General features: G+C 51.8%; 1 protein-coding gene across 1 annotated transcript; it reads right to left on the bottom strand.

The window, feature by feature from the left end:
* Positions 1–1,178: 1,178 nt before the first annotated feature.
* TAGLN3 (transgelin 3) lies at positions 1,179–13,762 on the bottom strand. The gene is made up of 4 exons (XM_002917314.4): positions 13,408–13,762; positions 12,067–12,241; positions 3,041–3,143; positions 1,179–1,666 (listed from the first exon to the last, which is right to left on the bottom strand). The coding sequence occupies exons 1-4, from the start codon at positions 13,585–13,587 to the stop codon at positions 1,525–1,527; spliced, it is 600 nt and encodes a 199-aa protein (XP_002917360.3). The 5' UTR covers positions 13,588–13,762; the 3' UTR covers positions 1,179–1,524.
* Positions 13,763–14,032: the final 270 nt, after the last annotated feature.

Raw genomic sequence — 14,032 nt, 5'->3', positions numbered from 1 at the left:
CAACTCCAAGGTAAGGGTTCAGCCGCCAAGTTCATGTGACATCTTTCCAGGGATGGACAACTCACCAGGGGCTTTCAGAGTCCATAGGGCTCCTACAGGACACATTAGGCCCTTTAGGTGACTCAGGCTCATTTCCTTTACTGTATCTTTTTTTCTTGTTTGGTTGGTTTTTTTGTTTTGTTTTTAATATTAAAAGTCTTTTGAAATCTTATGCTGAATCTTAATATATAAAATAGATAAGATCAGTGATGCTCTCCCGGAAGAAGGAATGGGGACCCAGGATTCTGCCTCTTATAAGCAGTGCTGCCCACCCCCATGGGGATTCTGTAGAAATCTCTATGGAAGCCTAGAACTGCAGAGAACACAGCCTGAAAAGCCACCACCCAAACATTTAGAGGGTGGCAATATCTACAGTTTCATTTATTTTTTACATTTTCTTGTTAATTAACAATTCATTATATGAATTCAATGCCTTATTTCTTTTCTTACTAAATGCAGCCCTTTTTTTCTTGTTTCTACTGGTAGCAAAGAATAAGATTATTAGCTGGTTTATTAGCCTTCTTAATTTTTATATGGCTGACAGAATCTTTAGAACCTATCCCATCTCTTAGCTAGAGCTCAGACTTAGGCATAACCAAAAGGTTTAGGGATTTAGACCACCTAAGTGAGTATAAGAGAGCAACGGACATTGCCTCTAACTCCCGGCTTCTGATGAAACTGGGTCTGGCCTGCACGGGGAAGATTATTGGTACGGAAGTGACAACTGCTTTTTCCTTCAACCGTCACCCATCCATTTGATAAAACCACCCACCCAGCAAATAATTCCTGGGCATCTATATGAGAGCCCCTTAAGAGCTGGGGTTTGGGTTTGCTCATTCCCACGCCTCCCCCCCCCCGCCCCAAGTCTAGCATCAATAGCACAAGGTAGGAACTTTGACCCAGGGGATCAAAGAGCTTGTTCTTGAACTCATGGCTGTAGGCTGTCAGAGTGGGCAACGCTATTCCTAAGCTTTTACTGCCATTGCCAAGATAAACAACACAACCTTCTCAGGGCTTCCTCAAAGCTCACCTGTATCTCTACACCTGCAGCTTCAGCTCGTTTCCATCCTGTTGGCCTCGTGAGGGAACGAAAGTCAGCCCTGCCTGCCAAGACCCGGTGACGAAGAACGAAGATTACGTTTGAAGCCACAAGACTAATTTGTTTATTAGGTGTGTTCTAATAAGTTGAGGAGGGGCATTTTTTGGCAAATAAATAAATAAATAATCAGACAAAAGGAGACTTCTGGGCAAAGGAGGCGCTCAGGAAGAGGAGGCGGAGTCTTTGCATAGTTCTAAATGAACACAAGGTGGCAGCAGTAGGCAACACGGGTTCTCAGCAGAAATGCGGCACTTGCAAAAACCAGAAACTGGGAGGCTTTGAGAAAGAGGAGGAGGTCAGAAGGTGACTAACTATTTCTTTATCACAGAGACCGTGGTGTGTGTGGAACGTTCGTCCTCTCCACCGGGAAGCGGCAGGCGGCCATCTTACATGATCTGCCGGGGCATCCCGTACCCGGTCATGCCTGCCTGCGACGCCCCCTTGTTGCTGCCCATCTGCAGGCCGATTACGTTCTGTCCCTGGCGAAGCTGCTCCTCTGAAAATCCTCTCCGATTCTGCTGAGCTTTCCTGGGCAGAGGAAGTGAGGTGGAATAACGTCATTCCGACAGTTTTCAAACCCTTCCCAAGATACGCAGTTACAGTGGCTCCCCTGGGGATCAGCAGAGAGAACACAAGGTCCCCAAGTAGAACAGTAGGCCCTGTACTGAGCTACAGTACCGATGGAAACTGTGATCCGACCCTGAGCTACGCTCCTACCTGGGGCTCCGGTCCTATCGTGATCTACAGCCCTACTCCAAGTAGGCTGTTCCATGATACATGAACTCTCTACTCCTTAGAACCCAGATGATTTTTCGGAATTTCCATGAAAGGCTCAGTGGGTCCTCTCTGAGGACTTCACGCTCAGACAACTTCACTGTCACCCACTCTCTCAGATTTACCTCAAGCCCTTGTGAAAATTACAAACAGCTCTTCTTAACATCCCAATCCACCTTTCCCTGTGTAGGGCCAAGGGTACCAATGTTCGGGTTTCAGAGCTACAGGGCCTAGGAGTCAGGAAGGACACATTTCTTACTCTTCACCAGAGGTCAGCAAGCTTCAGTGAAGAGCTGGATAGTAAAGTAATGTTGGTTTTGTGGGTCATACAAACCATGGTATGTCATTAACAAAGCTCGGACTAAAACCAGAGTTTCAACTGGCCAATATCTAAGAGGTTTTCAGACCAGGTTTATTTAAAATGACACAAACTGGTACCTTTTAATAACGGTCTAGAAGAAGAAAGAGGGATTAGGGAAATGAAGGGTCAGTTATCTGCTACAAAGTGCTCTTTTGTCTTCATTGTCCACTGAGCTCTTGGGTTGAGTGTATGCGCCCTTGCTTCCCCCCACCCATGAAAACAGCAACAACAACAACAACAACAACAAAATAAATCTTTTACTGACATGACCACTAAGACATTATCCAGACCAGGCCACTTTTGAAAGTGAAAGTGACTGTTATCAATAAATTCACTGGGACAACAGGCATGAACCAGGACATATTTTCCCTTCATTGAGTGCAAGAATAAATAGATAAATGAGTTGACTTAGGACTTCTTAGATCATAATAAAACCAAGTTCAGACCTCAAGCCACCTCTGAGAAAAGCCAGGCAGTCCCGCTGAGCCTCTGGAGAAAGAGCATGGCCAGAACTGGAGGGTCCAGGTATCTACCAGGAAACACTCAACTGAGGCTGCCCTGGGTGGGCTGCTGGCCTCATGGCAGCATGGGCCTTCCCTTGCTCTCGGGAATCAGCTGTGGGCCCAAGAGTGCTTGCCCCCCGTGCTTGCTCCTAAAGGCTTTGTGTGGAAAGAGCCTCTGGGGCTTTGGATGCGCTCTTTTATAAAAATCATCCCTTGCTGGGGTGGGGGGGGGGCTGAAGCAGGGAGGCAGGAAGGGATACTTACCTGTGAAACCAGGATGGCTCTCCCCTGTAACAGCCATCATCCTTGGTGACCGCAACACTGCCAAGAGCCATCAGGGTCCTCTGCACGGCCGCCATGTCCTTCCCTGTAAGCCAGCAGAGAAATGAGAGCCAAGCCTGTGTCAGGGCCGAGGAATCTGGAAGGATGGGCCTGGCCCTCTGGGAAGGAAGTTCTGATAGGAGGCTGTCGGCGATCCCATCCTGGGGAGGAGAGCAAATACGTCTCAAAGCCCTAAAGAGAACCGTAACAAAACTTCCCAGAAAGGAACGAAAAACTCACCTGCCTGCTCTCTATGTGACTTGCCCAGTTTCTCAGCCTTTCACAGCTGCTGTATGAATAAACCATTCCAAACACCTCTCTGCTCGGATGCAGGTAGGTCCCCGCCCTGGGCAGAGGCCCTCGCCTCAGAGGGTTCTACAGGCTGTGCAAGGGGCAATCCTGTGGATAGGCTTGCAGGCTGGTCCACAGAGGGGGATTTTCCTCAGGACTGGGGGCGGGGGGAAGGAAACTAGAAAGAAGTTGTTTTGGATGGATTCAACGTGCCAAACCCCAGGTGGCTTCTCTCTTTCACTTTCTCTGGGTTAAAAGGGTCTAAAATCACCGACATGAATCCAACTGAGTACTCACGTGGCTGTGAGCTGGAGGCCGGCGCAGGAAGGAAGGCAAATCGACACAGAAAGCACCCAATGTGACGCATGTGAGAGGCCCTTTATTTTGTGCAGCTTGGAAGGAGCCAAATGGAGATATTAAATAGCTGGCTTGTGGGCTGTGTGTGTCTGTGTGTGAGAGAGAGAGATGTGGGGTGTGCTCCTTCACGCCGTGGGAGGGGGAGCACTGTTACCTGAGGAGCCCAGTGACCCTGAGCGCACAGAGAAGGCCATGGGACCCGACAGGTCTGCCTGTCTCTCCCACCTTTTCTCCTTTCCCCCCTTCCAGCTGACTGCCAGGCCCTGGACTGGGAAATATGCTGCTGGGCGGTTAGCCCTGACTTAGAACCAGATCCACACAGGGCACGAGTGTGGAGGGCAAAGCTCAAGGCGCAGGGTTAGAATGGAGAGCAGCGCTCCGCGGGGCGGGTAGCATGGCGGGTAAAGCTATGGAAGTTAACAGCAAATACTAAAAGGCCCTCTTTGGGGGCACCTGGGGGGCTCAGTCGGTAAAGCATCTGACTCTTGGTTTGGGCTCAGGCCGTGATCTCAGGTTCCATGCTCAATGGGGAGTCTGCCTGGGATTCTCTCCCTCTGCTCCTCCCCCTATTCATGCACTCTCTCTCTCTCTCTCTCTCTATCTCAGATAAATAAATAAATCTTAAAAAAAAAAAAAAAGGCCCTCTTTGCACGGAGTGAACCATCTGTGGTCTTTCCAGCCGGGCTGCTGCAGCTCGGTCACTGGGGAATACAGAATTACAGGAGAAAGGCAGATGGAAAGCAAGACTGGAGTAGAACTCTAATGAAATAAACAATTAAGGCCCACAGAGGAAGTCCAGTTCAGGATGTCCATCTATTCAACGAGGAGAGAGAGACGGCAGATCCCCCTTCCCTCACTATTCTCCTCCACCCATTAACCGCAGGGCAATTTCCGGGATCCTGAGGCCGGTGCTGTTGGCAGGCAGCTGCAGGGACGAGTGCTGTCAGAGGAGAGTCCCCGGGTGCAAGGAGCAGCAGCGGGGGGAAGGGGGGTGCAGGTCAGAGTTTGTGGACAGCAGATGGGCAGAGGAGGGCACAGGGAATAGTGAGACATGAGAGCAAGCCCAGAGGTGGTTATGAGAATGACTTCTCTCCCTAGATAAAAAGCCTTTCTATAATTGTCACTGTGCAATGTGATCCCCCCCTTTTTTTTTGAATAGAGCTGTAGTGATGATATTCTGAAGGATCAGTTTGGAAAGAGATAGAGGGTCTGCTCTTAAGTAGTGAGCCATTAAAGAGAGCCTAGAACAACGATTAAGCACAGGGAGGTTCAGGACGGTTAGCGCGTAGCACTCAGCTGTGCTCTGCACAAGCAGCACACACGAGGTCTGTTTCTGCTGGTTGCAAAGAGCGGGTCCGGGAAGCCCAGGAGCTGGGGCAGTGTGCAGCCTGACACCCAGCAAGTCAGCCCCGCAGCCCTGGGCGCAGCAGCGAGCACAGACCCAGCCTCCTTCACAAGCCGCTAGCTCGTGTGCATACTGCATGGACCCAGGCAGAAAGGGGGTAAAATGTCAGAAGCAAAGGTTAGGATATCCAACACCCCACTCACCCGCATCCTGGAGAGTGGAAAAGGGAGGAATGATGTGACTGGGGGCAGGAGAAGCTAGGGAAGGAGGCTGTATTTGATAGGAACACATTGGAGAAGTTTTTCTTAAGAAAGGTCCCAAGGCAAGAGATTTGATATAAATTAGAGGCTAGACACTTTATTCTACATGACATCAACCCGGTGGAATAGATATGACTGACCCAGTGTAGGGATGGGAAAACTAATCAGGGAGGTTAATGAACATGCCCGTCACTCAACAAGTAAACCAGAACCTGACTCTAGCTCAGGTGTCGGAATGCAAAGGCTATAAACAGTCCTCGAGGACACCATCGCAGGCTGGTTGGGGTGCCACGTTCCCTGGTGACCAGAGATGACATGAAGGGGTGGCAGTGGCTGCTTCGGTGCCAGGCTAGTGGGAATGCACTGGGGAGAAAAAAAGAGTCACAGTCCTTGGTCTCCATTAGTTCAAGGGTACCAACCCCAAAGTAAAGTCTTTGAGTGTTTTTGTCTGGAATACCAGGTCTCAACCCAAATAAGGTTAAAGCAAGAGGAAGAGCTGGGGCCTAGAGTTCCCCATCAGTGTGCCGATCAAGTTCACCTTTGCCGAGATTCTAAGTAACCCTATGAGCAGAAATCTGCCTCTCTAACTTGTCCAGCTTGCTTTCCTGACATGTCCAGGAAGCTTTCTAAGAGACGTCCCTTATGAGGAGCTCCAGCACTCCCGGACTGACGGAATGGCACGAGGGCCTTTTCTCAGCCTCCTGTCTCTTACCAGCTCAGAATTCCAGATCACTTGCTGCTGGAGGGAGGGGGCCGTTTGCAGAGACTGACTTCTGTAACTGGGGGTCAGTTCAGAGCCTGGCAGCGTGGGATCTCTTTGCTCCCTGAAAGCTGCCCCTAGATATCCCTTTCAAGACCGCTTGAAAAACACTGCTGAAGGCTTTAAAAAAAAAAAAAAAGAAGAAGAAGAATGGTCCTAGAAGAATTACCAACTACTGGGAAGTGCTGGGAATTTTCTAGATGCTGAGTCCTTGGTGGTGACCTAAAAATGAGACCACTGCCATTAAGATGGGAAGTGACACAAGGAATAGGAGGTGCCAAATGTCCCTGAACAGCTCAGCATTTTGATCGGGCACCTGGACTCTTCTAGGCTCTTCTTTCGGGAGGGGCTAATATTAGACTTGCAGCGGTGGAAAACAAGACAGAGGTGTAGTACGGAAACCTCCCTCGTCTCGCCTGGCAAACCTTTTCTCAGAGAGTCGTAGCATCTGAGCGTGCCCTCTTTCCTGCGTTATCACAGAGCAGTATTTCCCCAAGTGGGATATTGCACTCCAAACTATGAAATGATAACCTCTGAGGGGTGGGGCCAAAGGTGCTGTGTTGTCAGGTCCCTGCCCCACCCCCAACCCGGATTTTTTTTTTTTAAGTGGGTAGGTTCCATGCTGGGCATGGAGCCCCATGAGGACCTTGAACTCACGATGCTGCGACAAGACCTGAACTGAGATCGAGAGTCGGACGCTTAACTGAGCCACCCACGCATTTCCACCACTGGGGATCCTTAATACCCGTAAAGTCTGAGTGCTCTTACCATAAGGATACTTAAACAAGGATTTTGTTCTCTTGAATTTTTTTTATTACTTTCATGATATCTTATGCATGTCTTTGGGGAGAAAAAATAATTGGAAGGGTAAAAGAGAAATAAAAAAGGCCAGAGAGAGGTCATTTCAGCGTGTAAAGTCGGACTGGACACTCTACTTTCAATACTAAAAGTTTTTTACAGTTTATAGTCCAAACTCTTTGCTTCAGAGCTACTTTCATTTTTTTATCAGTCTTGACTCATCTTTGTTATTCCTGGAATACTGACCTTTTTCATCTTTCTGGAACCATTTCTTATTTCCCTGAGTAAAAACTTAGGCATGGCCCCAGTTCTCTATTCAAGGTAGAGGAACTATTGCTACGGTCAAAGGAGAAATGCCAGAGAATAGACTGGGCTTGCTCTGTGAGTTTTACAAATTTTTGTTGCTTGCCTTCCTGGAGACATTCTGTCGGGCAGTGGTTCTCGAAGTGGGGTTCCCAGACCAGCCGAAGCAGCGTCACCCATGAATTGGTAAGGAGTGCAAATTCTTGGGTCCTACCCCAGATGGAATACCTCAGAAACTCTGGGGCCGTGTTTTCCTAAGCCTGCCGGGTGATTCTAACGTACACCAGAGGTTGGGAACGGCTGCTGAAGGAAACACCCGCCAAGCACGATCACGAGCAGCGCTTGCGGTAACGGCGCTGGAGGTTGTCCCAACGGAAAAGGAGGCTGCACGCAGCGGGCATGTGTGATGACTCAAGTCCCTACACATACCTCACACGATCCCAAAATGTCTCCCAAACTGGGTGAAATGTTTCTTTCTCTTGCTGTGAAGGAATGACACACACAGCGGCACCACCCATTTCACTGGGTGAAATGTTTCTTTCTCTTGCTGTGAAGGAATGACACACACAGTGGCACCACCCTTCCAGGTCCACCCCCGACGTAAACCACACTCCTCCTAACTGCTAGTCATCACGGAAGGGGACAGGGAGGACCACGTGTCCTGGATCCTTGTCGGTAGGACTACTGGGTTGATCTTGGAGTCCTGCCTGCGCTGGCATTCTAGAATTCTACCGTCTAACGCTTGCTCACCATGTGCTGGTGCCAAGGAACCAAAAGGTTAGTTGTGGGTAGACGTGTAGTAGGGAAAAGAAGCCAACATTTATTAGGTGTCTACTAGCCAGGCGTTGTGCTAGGCACCGTACACATTTAGTCCTTACAAGAACCCTCTGTGGAAGACACTAGACCTATTCACAGAGAAGGAAACTGAGGCTCTCAGAAGCTACGCGCTTAAACAAGCTCACAAAGCTGGGATGTAGCTGAAGAGTGTCAACCCATCTACCTGACTCCAAACTCGTGCTCTTTCCACCGTACCGAGATCTCCTGGGTCTGGAAGTGGCAAAGCGACATGTTACGGGGTAAGACGTCAAGAGGGTAATGACCACGGGATAGGAAAAAGTCAAAAAGGGGATGTGCAAAGCCAGTCCTTCCGTGTTGGAGCATGGCCGATGCAGTGAAGACGCCACCAATGACAGAGGCCAAATGCCACCCAGGCAACCCTACCGGCTTCTGTGTGAAACTATTCATGAAGTCCATCTGTTCCAAGACAGAATATGCGCCTTTCCAGCCTTGCTCCTCCCGCCCTCATTGTCCATTTGTCCTACAAAAGGACAGGCCAATGACAACAGTAATTTTCACACTGCCGCCGTATATTAGGCACCGCGATTGCCAGCCCCCATGCTAAGCACTTCTAATGCAGCATCCCATTCCATCCGCCTGCCCACCCTGCCCACGCTGTGAAGTAGACACTAGTACCCCATTTAACGGCTGAGGAAATCGAAGCTTGGTGGAATAGAGATGTGAACTAGGCAGTCTTCTTTCTGACTCAGAAATTTGCATTCTACTAGCTTCCAGGGTAAGTTTTCTTTGTGTCTTTCTGACCCGCACATTCCCTAGCTTTCACGTGTTCTGTCTCTCTCTCTCTGTCTCTCACACACCTCCTTTTCCTGCTCCTCCCTTTTCTCCTTCCCGCTTTCCCTCCACAGGAAACACACTGAAGTTGAACCTCCGGAATGGTGTCCCGAGTCGTGGACAGCTGAGACAGCCCCCCTCCTACCCCTTCCGGGCTCCCATGGCAAATCCAGAACCTGCCAGGCGTTGACTTTCCACCATCCTAGAAACGACTTCTCCAGTCCTCGCTAAGCAGCCCTCGGCCCTTGCTTCTTCCCCAGCCCTGAAAGGGATTGCACACCCCCAGGTGCCTCCCAGGGGAACTTTAATAGCTTTGTCTCTAATATCCCTGTGGTTGGGTTGTTTTCTGGGCCATTGAGCCCTGGGTTCCTTTTCAAAGCCCTGAACCTTTTATTCTGGTAGCTCCCAAGTCCATTTCAAACATTTCACTGTGCATCTAAAAGGGGCTTCAGGACAATGGGTCCATCCAAGGCCTCTGCCTCTCTAAAACACGGAACCCTAAAAGGGAAGGCACTTGGCAAGCCTGGGCTCCCGCAGCTTTGTTCATCCCCAGCATCGGAGCCACGTGGAGTCACTGGGCAGCCGCGGGCAACAGACCCCAACTGGGAAGATGCCAAGCGGGGAAGATGGGGGGCAGGGGGCAGAGAGCTGTTGAGCCTAAAATGCCTGCAGAGGAGGAAGAGAAGTGCCCAGGCAGGGAGGGCTGGACGACGGCAGCCACAGCCACCACACCCACTGAGTGCGAGGAATCGGAAGTGAAGGGCAAGGAAACTGAAAACCACAGTCGGAACACGGAGAATGCAGCAGGAAGCTAAGCAAAGGCTAATTCAATAGCTGTCTATGTAAACACGTACCCCCTCCTCGGCACGCAGACCCACGCCAGCCCTGCATGGTGGCATCCCTGGATTCCCACTTGCCCCTCCGCAAACAGGAGCGACAGCCGGCTCTTGCAGAAAGGCCCCAGCCTTGCTCCTCGGCCCAGGCTGCACAACGGGCCTCACCCTGGCCTCGCTCAAGGCCGGCTCTGCCCCGGCTTCTCTGCTGGAAGCCACCCGCCTGCCCACCTCCTGCCCCGCGGTGCGGTGACCAGCTCCGGCCCGAGCCTCCGTCAGGGATCCTGAGCCTCCCCTCATGCTCAGTAGGACTCTTCCTGGACCTCAGTCCTCCGTCTCCCACGGAGGGGGCCCCGGAGGCCACTCGGACACCCCTAAGCATCTGCTCTGCTATTGTAAGCCACGGCTCCCTAAACCAGGTCAGCTATAACACCCTTGGAGGGAGCCCCCTTCTTTTCCTTCCAAGCTTCATACTTTTTGCCCCAGGGATGAGGCTCCTTGGTGTCTGCCTCATTTCCTGTTTTCTAGAAGCATTAACCTGGCCTGGAGCTGGCCTGTCCACTACCCTACCTTGGGCTACCCCAGTCAGTCTCACTCCTGCTTCCTGACCTCCCTTTCCCTTAAGGAGTATGAATATACGGGGCTGGGGCAGGTGGTGTAGACCTCCCCCTGCTCTGTGAGTCGGGGACCATTGCTCCCTCCACCCCTCCTCTTCCCTGCCAGCACCTCCTGGATATAAAGTTTACCTGCGTGGTCTTTGATAAATGTGGAAAGGCAAGTAAGACAGCCTCAGTCACATAAAGACAGGAAAACACACTCGGGGTCCCCATCTCCCACAGACCTCCCACTTTCTTCCTCTTCCTACATACTTCCTGTACTTGGGGGGGCTCGCCCTTCTATTCACAAGAACTCCTAAGTGCAGGGGCTCCGTCCTTCTGACTCATATAGCCCTGACCCCTCCTCCTCATTTTCATCCTCCTAGGTCACCCTTCGGACTCAACAGCCCTCCTGGTGTAGGTGAAGGAGACAGCTCCTGGTCAAAGCGTGGCGTGGCACGCTGGTTGAGGCCCTATTCTCCGGCATCAGAGAGTTCAGGTTTGAGCCCCAGCTCTGCTGCTAGTTACTGGCCGTACGATGTAACAAGTAATCATGGACAAGCTTCAGCGTCATCCGCTATGAAATGGGAAAATTAACAACACCTCATAGAATTGTAGGAGAACTGACTGGCATCACACAGTAGAGTCCTTGCACCATGCCTCCTGTATGGGAAACTGTCCATAAGCAGTGGCTATCCTTATTAGCTGGGAGAATCATCCTAGTTTTGATCTAGATTTAGAGCAGAAACCAAGCCTCAACTGTGACATCCATGAGGATGTGGAGGTGAGTATCCCCGAAGTCCCACGACCTGCCCCGAAGGACTGGATATCTGAGTTTCTCAGTAATGGCAAAACACAGGTAACCTGACAGTCGTCTTAGGATTTTAACAACTGGCATGTGAAGGAAACAGGAAATACCACTGCCCTGGGTGTCCTACTGGTTGGACCACTGATAACAGCCAGGGCCAGCGAGCATGGGGGAGCAGAGCCGGCCTGGCGGCCTGCGTGAGCTGTGCTGTATCTCCAGGGCCTGGGCGGCTTCGCGTGGAACAGTTGCATGGACGGGCACACATATTTGGGCTTAAGAGGGATGCTAGGCCCTATGACCATGGGTCCCAAATTCTCAGGCAGTGTCTCCATTCACAGCATTTTCCCCAATAACTGCGGATTGGTAAATACGTCCAGAAATGTGATTTGATTTTTATGCTTCATAAGACGTCCTAAGTCAATTCACAAATGTGAAAGAAAAAAACATGTGTCACACTTTCTGAGCAGAATACATATCTGGAAGGTAGAGTCCCCAGGCCCTCTGACAATAGTTTAGGAAAAGGTTGGGGTGTTCTCGAGTTCTCAGATTGAATGACACAACTGCGCCAGGCGGCTTTGTCTGTAAGCCCTGCCGCTGGTGAGTCAGAAGCACACTTACCACCCCCCTTCTGTTCCAGTAGCTACCATTTGTTCTGCAAGAGTACGTTGTGGGAGGGGTAACGAATAAAAAACATGCACGTAACCATTTTAGCTTGCTCTCCGCGGAGGCCTCTGTTTCCTCCACGCTAGTTTGCTGAGGTCCCTGCCATGTCCTCAGGGTGTGCGTTCCTCAGAGGAGGGGGCCCTTTCAATAGAACCTCACAAAGGGGTAGGCTAACAGTGCCCCCGGATCACAGCAGATAAACCCCTCTGCTCCCCCCAGACAGGCACACACGGGCCCAGGGAAGAAGAGCGTGAGCAGCTTTCACAAAGAGATGGGCAAAGTGGAGAGGGAGGGGGTATAATCCCAAAGGCCCAAGGGCTGTTTACCTTCCCACAGATCCACCGTCTGAAAAATGTCAGTGGTCCTGACGCCATAGGTCTCTGCAGCTTTTAGGAACTGGGAGATTTGCTCCATCTGCTTAAAAGCCATCTTTGACTCGGAGATCTTGGGAATGGGCTCCTGTCCTGGTGGGTATAAACTGTTTATCAGCTTGCACAGGACCTGAAGGGAGAAAGGGGAGACAAAAATCAGTGCTTCCCTTTGTATTTACCCCTCACGGATGCAAAGTGAATCCAAGCCCTACAGGGCGCGCAGCTTACAGGTTTGGGCAGGGGCCAGTCTTGCGCCCCAGGAAGGCACCGGCTCAGGGCTGGGTGGCAAGGTTCCCACACCGAATCCCAAAGCCCCAGGTGGCCTTACTCCAGGGCCACTCCTGACTGCAGTGGGTCCTGCCGCCTAGGAATCCCCTTCCCTCCTTGCTTCTCCCTTCGCTTCTCTGGGGGGAGGGAAAGAATGTTTACAAATAGGGAACAATGTGTGGTGATGAGGCAGTGATTGCAGACTTTTAAGGAAGCTAGGGAAGGTCAAATGATAGAATCTAATATTATGTCTTCTATCAAAAGGCAGATCAGAATCAGGCTTCAATAATGCATCCCATTTGTGCCCACGATGTATAAAAGGACTGAACCGGGTACCACCCTCCTAGATGCCCGTAACCCAAGTCCTGGGCAACCCAACAGAAGCAGGGAATAGCTGTTATGTAACAGTAAATCACAGCCTGCGGGAAAAGATGGGCTTGTGCGAATCAGCCGTCCCCAACCCCCAAACACACAGGAACCTCTGGTCAGTAAAGCAGTTCTCAAATAAGGATTCCCTTCAGTTTCTCGAGAACCCATGCATTCACCATCTGGCAGCCCCAGGCAGCAGGGCTCCGGGAGGGAAGGGAAAGATGGGAAGGGGGTTAGTCAGCCTGACCCTTTCCTTTGTTGTACTTTGTAACTAACCCATTCCTTGCGGGGCGGGGGGCGGGGGGGGGAAGGAAAAACCCTCCAAGAGCTGTGGGACCAAAAGGCTGGAGAAATCTAAGGGGGAATCCTTATTTCTATTCCCCCTGGAAAAAGCAAAACGGCTTCTAATTTGGCAACAGCTCCAAAGGAAGCTGCCATGTCTCCGGTGGGGTGGAGGATGCTCTAAGCCAGCGAGGGATTGTGCGGGGAGCCCAGATCTGCCGCCCTGGAGAAATAAAGGCATGCCCGTGCCCAGCCCGCGGGACACAGAGATTGGCAGCCGCAGCTCCTCCCGCAGCCTCGCGTTCTCGCGTTCGAAGAGAAAGCCCTGGAGGGCCCCCCAGCCCACTGCCCCATCAACACAGACCGCTCCGGCCTTACCGTCCCGTCCATTAACCATTTCTGAAAATGGGCCCGGCCGGGGGGCGGGTGCTCTATGTCCTCGGCGCACTGCAGGATGATCCAGTCCACCAGCTTGTTCTCCAGGTCCGCGTCGTACTTCTGCTCGATCTTCTCCTGCACCTCTCGGCTTAAGCCATAGCTCGGGCCCCTGTTAGCCATCTCTGGAAGAGAAGAGAGGACACGCGCGGCATCCACACAATAGCAGCAGCGGCCCGGGCTCCCGGCGAGCGGCGCTGGGACGTGCGGGGCTGGGCCGCCTGGCCCAGCAGCAGCAAAGCGGGCAGAAAGCCGGGCGGGGTCTAAATCAAGGAGCCAATGAAGCCACCGGGGTTTCACCTACCAACGCGAAAGAAAAGCGCAGCCACGCGCCGGTGACTCTAGAATAAAGCCCCCGCTGGTCCAGGGGGGCCGCAACGCCCCTCTCGGTCCCGCCTATCGATGGGGTGAGATGAGATGATGCGCACGGACTCCCAGTCGAGGCCGAGCTCCCCCGGCAGCCAGGGGGCTGGGTGGTGGTCGCGGCTGCCCCTCTCTAGAAGCGCTTTGCAGAGGCGGGGACCCTGGGCTGGCAGAGAGCCGGTCATTAACAGGCAGGAAGGCAGGC

Source organism: Ailuropoda melanoleuca, chromosome 1, assembly GCF_002007445.2.
Source record: "Ailuropoda melanoleuca isolate Jingjing chromosome 1, ASM200744v2, whole genome shotgun sequence".
Taxonomy (NCBI): Eukaryota; Metazoa; Chordata; class Mammalia; order Carnivora; family Ursidae; genus Ailuropoda; species Ailuropoda melanoleuca.
Note: the sequence above shows the minus strand (reverse complement) of the source record. Positions and strands in the feature narration are given on the sequence as shown.

Bases quoted from the DNA above. Each gene is read 5' to 3' on its own strand.
- TAGLN3 (XM_002917314.4), bottom strand. From the start codon at position 13,587: ATGGCTAACAGGGGCCCGAGCTATGGCTTAAGCCGAGAGGTGCAGGAG. The intron at 12,242-13,407 runs GTAAGGCCGGAG...TTCTCCCTTCAG, and splicing joins AATGGTTAATGGACGGGACG to GTCCTGTGCAAGCTGATAAA. The intron at 3,144-12,066 runs GTAAACAGCCCT...GCTGGCTTACAG, and splicing joins GACGGTGGATCTGTGGGAAG to GGAAGGACATGGCGGCCGTG.